This window comes from Apteryx mantelli, chromosome 1 (assembly GCF_036417845.1).
Source record: "Apteryx mantelli isolate bAptMan1 chromosome 1, bAptMan1.hap1, whole genome shotgun sequence".
Taxonomy (NCBI): Eukaryota; Metazoa; Chordata; class Aves; order Apterygiformes; family Apterygidae; genus Apteryx; species Apteryx mantelli.
Genome location: NC_089978.1, coordinates 123,250,087 through 123,259,493, shown reverse-complemented (window position 1 = coordinate 123,259,493; position 9,407 = coordinate 123,250,087). Strand labels below are relative to the sequence as shown.

General features: G+C 44.1%; 1 protein-coding gene across 3 annotated transcripts in view; it reads left to right on the top strand.

Moving 5' to 3' along the window:
• The first annotated feature begins 315 nt into the window (after positions 1 to 315).
• The window catches only part of NECTIN3 (nectin cell adhesion molecule 3), a 73,032-nt gene continuing 63,940 nt past the window's right edge, over positions 316 to 9,407 (top strand). For all 3 annotated transcript variants that reach the window (XM_067300674.1, XM_067300686.1, XM_013950150.2), the window contains exon 1: positions 316 to 611. In XM_067300674.1, the coding sequence (XP_067156775.1) occupies positions 398 to 611 (214 nt within the window). In that variant the 5' untranslated portion in view covers positions 316 to 397. The remainder of the gene's footprint in view (positions 612 to 9,407) is intronic.

The window sequence follows — 9,407 nt, the reverse complement described above, 5'->3', positions numbered from 1 at the left end:
CGCGGGCGCCCCCTCCCACCAGCTCCGCGGGCTGGCCGCGTCGCCAAGGGGAACCCCCCCGGCGCGCGAGCGCGGCTGGGGTTTCGCAGAGCGGGGCAGGGGCGCGGCGGGCCGCGACGATTCACCGCGGGGCCGGTGGGGAAGGGGGAACAAAGGCGGGGGTCAAGGCGGGCGCGCCAGCCTGCCCGCTCGGCGCGCGCCTCCCCCCCTCCCGTCCCCCCCCCGCCCCGCGGCGGGGTGGTGTGGCCCGCTCCAAGAGGGCGGGGAGTCGCGCGCAGCACCTCCCTGCTCAGCGACACACGCACCCGGCGCGGGGAGGCGGCGGCAGCTGGTAGGGAGCAGGCGAGAGCGGACTGGAGCCGTAGCGGCGGCGGTGACTGGGAGCCGAGCCCGGAGCATGGCAAGGGCCGAAGAGGCTGTGGAGGCTGCCGCTGTTTCCCCCCCCTTGCCGGTTCCTCCTGCCCGCCGGGAACTTTTTCCGGCGGCCGCCGCTGGTGCCTCCCCCCGGTGGTGGTGGTGGCAGAGGCAGCAGCGACGGCGGCTCCGCTCGGCTGTGCCCCCCGGGCCGCGACTGGGGCTGCTGGGGCTGCTTTTCTCCCGCCTCTGCTGCAGTAAGTGAAACTTTTCCCTCTTCGCAGCTGGGGCAGGGAGAGGGGGCGGGCGATGGAGGAGGGCGGCGAGAAAGAGAAATCTGAGAAATCTCGGCATGCCTCGGGATGCGGCCGGGCCGGGCCGGGGGACGCGGTGGAGTTGGGGGAAACTTTGTGTGCGCGCTCGGCGGGGCGGGGTGGCGGTTGCGTGGTGGCCGCGCCGGGAACGGGGAAGGAGAAGGAGGGCGGGACGTGACCGGGATCGCGCAAGTTGTTCCCGGGAGCGCTCGCCGCGGGGGCGAAGCCCCCCCAGAGCGGCTGGAGGTGGGGGGGGGGGTGGAGAAGGTTGCGGACGGGATGAAGCCGGCATCCAGCAGACCCCCGGCCACTTTGCGTTCCTTCCCCGAGGTATCTCCGCGCCCTGCGCCGCTGGGCCGCCGCGGGGACGCGCACCCGCCTCGAGGCGTCCCGGGAGGCCGGGGGGGGGAGGCGAGCCGCCGCGGGGCGCCGGGGCTGGGGCCGGGGAGGGTGGGAGGCGAGCCGCCGCGGGGCGCCGGGGCTGGGGCCGGGGAGGGGGGGAGGCGAGCCGGGGCTGGGGCCAGGAGGGGGGGCAGCGGCGGCGGGGCGGGCTGTTGTGCCGTGTTGTGGCGCCGTTGCCGGGAGCCGCGGCCGTTGGATTCCACTTGTCGCAGCGGGGACCGTTACGCGACCGTTAGGCGCTGGGGGCGCCGGGCGGGGGGCGCTGCCGGGCGCCGCGCTCGGGTGGAGCCTCCCGGGCTGCGCGCGGGCGGCGGGGGCTGGCTCTGCCCCTGGCGAGTTGCGCGTGTGTTTGCGCCTTGTCAGAGGGCTGCGGAGGCGGCCGGCGGCTGGTGGCCGCAGATCAGCGCGGGGCGGCCCGCGGGGAAAGCCGGGGCTGGCCGGCGGCGGGGGGAAGCTTGTCCGCCGCTCTCCGCGGCGCTCTCCTGGCAGTCTGTCGTTTCTCCCCAAAACGACAGACTGTCCGCGCCTAATTCCCTTCTTGAATGGTGCGCGGTCTTCTGCTTGAAGAAACTCCCGGCTGCTCGCTTTCGTTTTTCTTTTTTTTTGTTTGTTTTTCCTTAGCCTGTGGGAAAGACAGAAGGGTGGGCCTTCATGTGCCTAGGGTTTATTTCGGAGGACGAGGAATGTGTGTTCTTAGCTTCTGATGCTGTTGGCTTGCGTAGTTTTTTCCCTTAATGAGGGTGAAATTGGTGCTAGTTACTGTAGACTGATAGTTTTAGAGCTCTTTTCTTGTGAAAATTGATTTGCGTACCCTAGATCACCCTCCAACAGCTGGTACGGGGGGCACTACAGTGCAGGGCCCCCATGTGGTTTGATGTGACCAGACGCGGAGAAATCTTCCCCTTCCAATCACACCCAGCTCCTTTTTTTGTTTGTTTTTGTTTTTATTATTATTATGTATTCCTCTCCTCCTCCCCTCCGTAGAAAACAAGCAAACGAGGTAGCAGTTGTAAACTTAAATCAAGGGAGGATTTTACTGCATGAAAAGTGGAGTGTGTAATGCCATTTTCACGGCAGTGGAAGACAAAGTGAAGTGGCTGTTTAAAGGGCAGATTGAAAACCACCATCCTGCTGTTTGTGTTCCCAACGCAGTAAGGAGTAGTTGGCAAGGATTTTGTGTTATAGGGTATACTGTGTCCTCTCCCTCTAGAAGGAGAGGGAGGAACAAGTTAAAGGAAAAAGTCTCTGGAGGTTCATGTGATATAAATACTTAGATGAGCTTACAAGCCTAGTCACCATAAAGCAATGGTATTGTATCTGAGAAATGCTTTTGCAGGGAGGGAGTTGAGACACTGCTGCTGTAAAATTGTGCTCTTGCATGTAATAGTCTCCCCCCTCTGGCAATGATGTAGCTCTTGGAACAGACGATTGTTACTAATTTAAGTTAAAAACATGCATTTGCTGAAACAGAACGCTGTAAAATAGCATATGTAGCATTTGTCCTTAAAAAAAAAAGGTTTCATATGATTCCTTATTCTGGTGGTGAACCTATAACTGTTTTGACTTACAGCTAATGTACTTATATAAATTCTGATGAGAAGACAAACTGGTCCTAGTTGACCTGAATGATAACTGCAATATTTCTTATAGCATAAGAGTTCTGCAGGACTAGCTGACTGTCATATTAGTCAGAGATTTGTTGGTGTGCTTCTTTAGAGAAGATGAACTATATGTTAGGGAAGTGGTCTACAAGCTGAATTGCTTATGCAGATTTGTTGTTGTTGTTGCATACAGTGAGCATGTCCTGGCTACAGGATTAAGTCCATGTATTGAGGGCTTTCTTAGTTTGATAGTTGGTGATATTGGCAGGGGGGTGGGGTGGGAGATAATTATTGATTAAAAATAAGCTGAATTTGGTATTATTCTGTATGAAATAGATTCTACATTTAAAAAATTTCTTAGAGAACCGAAAGTTAATCTGAGTTAATAAAACCAAAGCAATTGAGCCCATATGCATTAATGTTAATGCAAGGTTACTTCTACAGCATCCCCTCATTTTCAATGAAAAATAAAATGCTAAAATCGAGAGGATAAATGTTGTGTTGCTTTAAAAAAAAGGGGGGCACCAAATGGTGTGTGTGGGGGGGGAACCTCCCCAAGTGAAAACTAAGTACAACTTGATTTTCAAGCAGCAGAGTGTGTTCATGCAGAGATGTCTGCCCTGAACTTAAGCAATTCAGACTTCCCCTGTACTGAGTTTCCTGGAGTCCTGGCAGAAATGCCAGGTGATGGAAATCTAGAGTTCGTTTGCACTTGAAATAAATGAAACAAGGCCTATTGTCTTCCTGCGTGTTCCCTAGAGCTACATGGCTGCATGTCTTAAAGCATTAAAGACCAATAGTTAGTTTTCCCATGAATAAACTTTGGAGCTGTTAGCTGACAACAAGCACTTATTAGGTGGTATTCAGCTTTATTTGTGGCCAATTGACTTTCCCAATATTAAGCTGTCACATTTCAACACTTTTAAGGTTTGAAGACTTGGTGTTTGTAGTGTTGGCAAACATATTTCACTAGCACTTTTTTCCTTCCCTTTGTTCAGAGTGATCTTTGCTCTTTTGAGCTGAAAAAGTTGTAGTTGCAGACCTGACATAACTTTGCCAAGCTATTTTTACTTGTGAATGTAAAGATAATAGTAACAATGAAGTTAAGAGCATCCATATGCTGTGTCATGCAATAGGTTACTATTTTAGCCTTGAGTGCAATTCAGATGCCACTCTTCCTGGATCCTTTTTGATGTATATGAACTTGACTGATAAGGCTTCAGAGTGTCTGCCAAAAGTCGGAGTGTTGTGTTGAAATAATGGGATTTTTCCAAGTTTAAAGCTTTGAAGTGTAGTCTGTAGATAAAAAGGGAAGCTTAAGGAACTACTGGTGACTCTTGGACTGTGAGGTAAGAGGAAAACAGTTCTTGGTAAACATCAGTGTTTAGATTACATTTTTCACTGAATTTTCACACAGTTTTTTCCTTATCTCTGTAACTGTCATTGAGTTTAAAAGGTGGGGGAAGAGGGAGATAATCATTGTAGATTTTTAAAAATGCTAGTGCCATTTCACAGAAATACGTTTTGAGCATGCTTAGATGTTGAGAGAACACAAAATTGTTGACTGCTTTTGGTCACCGTTGTTCCTGCCAGTAAGTTAATTTTCGTAACCCTAGCAAAAGCAAGAATTGAAAACATCACCACCAAAAATGCAAACAGGAAAGCTTCAATATAAAATCAGATGGATTTTTACACAATCGTTTTGAGCAAAAGCTAGAGATGATGATTTTTTTGATCTGTGTAGTTCCTCAGAGAAATATATTAAAAAGGCTCAAAAAAAAAAAACCTGAATGGGGAGGAGAGAGAGAAATACATGTAGAGTCTGAAATAACAGCAACTTTTGGATTTTAAATAAAAATAGACCTGTTTTGATAAATACTGCTCCTTTTAGTAAAAAAAAGTCTATAAAGTTCAGCTTAATTTATTGCATGTACAAGTATTTCTTCCACTTATTTCTCTGACAATGGAGTATGTACAAAGTTTATGAAAGCAAAAGTATTGCAGTTTTGAACTAGTGGAAATATATGGTATGCATAAGAAATTACAACAATCCATAAGATAACTGAATATATGTTGTGGCAAATATTTTTCAGCTGTGCTGTATATGTGAACCTGTGGGCTACTGAGTAACAAAATTCTTGTAATTTCAGTGCCTCATTAGTTTGCATACAGTGATATATTTCAACAGCTCAGCAAAAATATAAGTGTGAATTAAAGAAAAACTAAGCAAAATTGGAAAGTAAAGGGAATAGAAAAGAAAAAGTTCCAAGATGTGTTTTCAGGGACTTCTTTTAGGAAATACTTACCTTTCTTTCCAAGTTGAATTGTTGGCTATGTTGGCTTCTTAATGAGGCTACAAAAACAATTATTTGTGGGCCACATGTTTTCAAATTAACACTGAAAAGACTTCTCTTAAAGCAGCCTGGAGTACAGAACTCCAGAGAGTAGTGGGAGTGGAAGGACAGCTAAGGGGGTTGGGTCATAAAAGTGTGAAAGCTGGATAAATGGAAGTCTACTGTATTAAAAAAAGAGTTGTAAGTAAAGCAAAGAAAATTCCCAAGTGACTTTTGACTGGACTAGCTCCTAGGTGACTAAGAAATCAAGCCATGATGAAAGCATACTGAAGCTAAGCAAACAAGGTTACTACCTTGGAAATGGGGAAGTGTGGTGGTATGTTCAAAAACACTATAGAATGTTTTTTCCTCATTGTATGTAAAACAACAATAATAGTTAAAAAAAATCCTTGTCAGCATATGTTTTTAGAATTACTATGGCGAGAAGTGTACTTCTGAAAAGATTTGGGGTGAACCAATACAACAATGTTAAGAGAAAGAATGGGAGTACTATAGAAGATATTTGAAAGAACTTGGAGAGAAGGGGATATTGGTGAGTTATGCAGGAAGTAGGGCAGTGTATGAAACCCATGTGAGAAAATAAATAGAGCAACTGCACTGGAAGAAATAAGAGTGACCTCAAATAGAGGGGAGAAGAAAATCTAGTTTGCTTGATAATTAGAGAAAATGAAACCTAAAGCTTGTCAAGCTCGTGCATCAGAACAACTCAGTAATACATAGTGCAATCTTGGAACAGGTCTTAAACTCCATTTCGTTGTGCTAGGTGTGTCATGTTAGAGAGATAACTGTTAGGCTGTGGTGCTCATGTAAAATAAATACAGAATAATAAAATGTGGATGCTAATGTTCTAATAAAATTATTGCATAGGTTTATAATTTTTGACTGTTTTTGTTTTAGGTTGTATTTTTCATATATCTGTAGCATTACATGGAAATAGTATGTTGGAGATGCTCTAACTGGAAGAAGTGGTGTAAAACTTGCAGAGAAAAGGTGAAAGCAGGTGGCAGGCTTCATTCCGACCAGTGTTACAGTAATCATGAATTTTAGGATGAATGAGAGGAGAGGGGATGCCAGCTGATGTTTTAGCTTCTGGGGTGCAAGCACTCCCATATGCATATGAAAGTGAAATGTAATGTTACTCTGACTTGTTAACATCTGAGCACTTTGAGGACTGTAAAAGGATTGTGATGGTTGTTTAGCCACTTTTTCTACATAAAGGTTGAAAACAGCTTCTTGGTTTAAACAGTGCATTTCTCTTCACTGCCTCCTTAAATAATAAATAAATACTCTTATATGAAGTATGAAGATTGTTTGATACTGAGACCAAGGAGGACTCTGTCATGGTTTACTTCTTGTAAGACTGTACAGCCAAATATCCTGGTTAGAAATGTAATCAAATCTAGGATGTTCTTTCTCTTGCCCCATTTATGTAGTATTCTTCCCTAGAAGATATTAGGAAACATACAGGACTCTTTTTGCAGCAAGAGAAGCAAAAATATATTGCCTTTGCAGAGCCTGCATACCAACTGATTGCCTGTTAGATGCTGGTGGTTTATGTTTCTACAGTATGCAGTGTCACAGGTGTAAATGGATCCCTTGTGAAAGGGGGAAAGGAACTGGTGATGTGGTGTTTCAGTACACAGCGGGTGGGGCTAAAGCCTAGCATTTGTGCAATGTGAAAAAGGTTGGGTTGAAGCTCAAGAATTCAAGTCCAAGTCTCAATTTTTAAAAACAAAACCACTAGTGAACAGAGGACGGGTAATAGAAATATGAAGCTTGGTATATAAACTGGTATAAGTTAATCTTGGTAAGTGCCAATTGCCTGCTGTGTTGTAAGTACATGTTGTCTTTTTTTCGGTGTCAGTGCCGGAATCTGTTAAAGCGTGATAAAGTCGAAGAAAACTACTTTGCATCCCATGTTGCACCAGGCTGTTGCCCTGGAAGTAATCTTGAATTACTGTCTAGTTGAATGCAACTTTGGGTTTTCCTGTGTCCAAACCACATTCTGTACTGGAATATATGGCAAGAGACTTGTTAGGCAAGACTGCAGTTAAATGAGAGAGCTGATACCTGTTGCTTTACACAGTTACTCTGTAGTCATATTGTCTCTTGAAGGTGAGCTGTGTGGTAACAGATCACTTTGCGCTAGCACTTTGTTTTTGCTTGGACTTCTTGTTTCCAGCTTTGAATGGCAATGTTGTATTGAATCAGGATTATCTGAACTAAACTTATTTGTCTGTGACCACTATGTTTACTATTGTATAAATGCTAATGCAGAGGTTCCTGTGAGGAATTTTCTTAGGGATCTGATAGTTGGATACTAGCTAAATGGCTAGATTTTCTTACCTATACTCAAAGGATAGCTATAGGTGCAATTATTTAATTACTGTTTTATTTATGCTGTGTGTTGCTGAGGTTTTTTTGTTGTTTTGGGGGAGGAGTTGTGTTGCGAGTATGGCTTTTTGGTACTGTTTGCCTATATAAAAATCAGGCTCTTAAAAGATGCTTGAACAGTTGCATTCAGTGCCTCAGAGACCATAAGGATTTGAAATACAGTAGTGCATTTTTATTGATGAGATGTGGAAGAGAGTGAATTTTTGGATTAGGCATGAGATTGGTCAAACTTTATTGCTAGTGGTAAAGGGTAGTTAAAACTCTTCTCTTTTCCTGGTTAGAAAGCAAAAGGATTGCCTAGAAAAGAGTATCACTTTATGGGAAGAAATCCCAAGAATACCTGAGAAGGGAAGGATGGGAATAGCCTGAGTGTGGATAAAATGCAGCAAAATACATGAGAAGCAATTAAGCAACAAAATGAGCAGTAATAGAATATGTCAAAGAAACTGCTTGTTATTTCCAGTCCATGAAGTGAGGAGAGATGAAAAAAGACCTGAGATTCTCTGTTTAAAATAAGGCAATAACTGTTGGTCAAACCTGTCAAAGTATGCATGTGCTGAAACATGTTGTTTCTCTGTAATGTAAAGAAAGCTAGTCAAAAGTTCAGGCTTTACCCCGTTATGCTTGTGAGCTGACATAGTGTCCAGAGTGGGCTGATTGTATATGAGATGACCTGGAGTCAGGAGCAGATTATTTGAAGCTACATGAGTAACTGATCCAGAGGTTTGTGTTACATGGATATACTGTTATTACTCACAGCTGTATGGGTACTAAAACTGCTTTTGAGGGAAGCTGTGGGAGGTATTTCCATTTGTTATATGCTATCTGGTGTTGATGGCCTCCCTTTGGATAGACTTACGACAAGAACAGGTGTGTGTCTGTTACATGAACTAGATAATGGTGCACCTTTATCATGTTTGTGCTTGCACTTCAGTGCCAAAATACTACATAATCATATAAAATATTTTCATACGCATCTGAAGATTTCTGTTATTGTGGATAATTTCATAGGAGACTTCAAAGGTTAATACAAACTAGTAATTTGTTTATGGCTATAGCTTCTAATTCCTTCTCATTAAACTGTGGTTCTAGTTGTACAGCAGAGTCTGACGGAGTTGAGGAAAATGAGACAAGCTGATTTTCTTGGAAATACTCTAAATTTCTGCTCAAGTATGGAGCATTGTAGGTTGCATTAAGAGTTACATGTGTATCTGAAGGTATAATTAGTCATCTTGTACTCAGTACAGTCAGATCATGGTTTCTTCAGGATCACTTAAGAATAAGATAAGAATAGTGAATTGCCAGTGCTGGCTACTAAATTAAATGTTTAAACACAGGCTTATGGTGAAGGACTTCAAGGCAGAATGTAACAGCTTCCAGTCATAATAAACTTTCTCGTGTGTGATCCGAGATCAGTGCCTCAAGAGTTATTTTCTTCGTGTTCTGCTCAGCTAATTACCTTTGAGGCATGGGGCTGTTTCAAATGTTAAATCACAAGTAGGTCTTTCTGTCCATGAATTACTAGTAGTAAAAAGTTAGAAGCAAGAATAAAAACCTTTGAAGTCTTTAAACTTCAGTCTCCATTCTCTCTTTCATTTACCTGTGTTCTCCAAGTGTGGGAAACTGATCAGGTGAAGTTTTATGTCTGTATGTTTTCAAGAGTAAACTTCTTGAGTTAAAATACCAAGAAGGTCACTATTAATTCAGGTAGTGAAAAGTAACAAGCTTCCAGATTCTTTTCTGATAATCTCTGTTCAATATTTTTTGTGTTGTTTCAGTTGGTTTTCAGGCAGTGTAGGGGAGTAGAAGCAATTTAAATTTTCTAATGCCCTAAAATGGCATGTTTTCACCTTCTCAACACGAAGACTAGTCAAGTGTTGGTTTGTCTTAAGTTGACTGGAGTATTAGGATTGCCTCCAACAGTAGATGGCTCTTGCTGTTTTTCTTTCTTTTTTTTTCCTGTAAGTACTTAATTATCTTTGTATGTC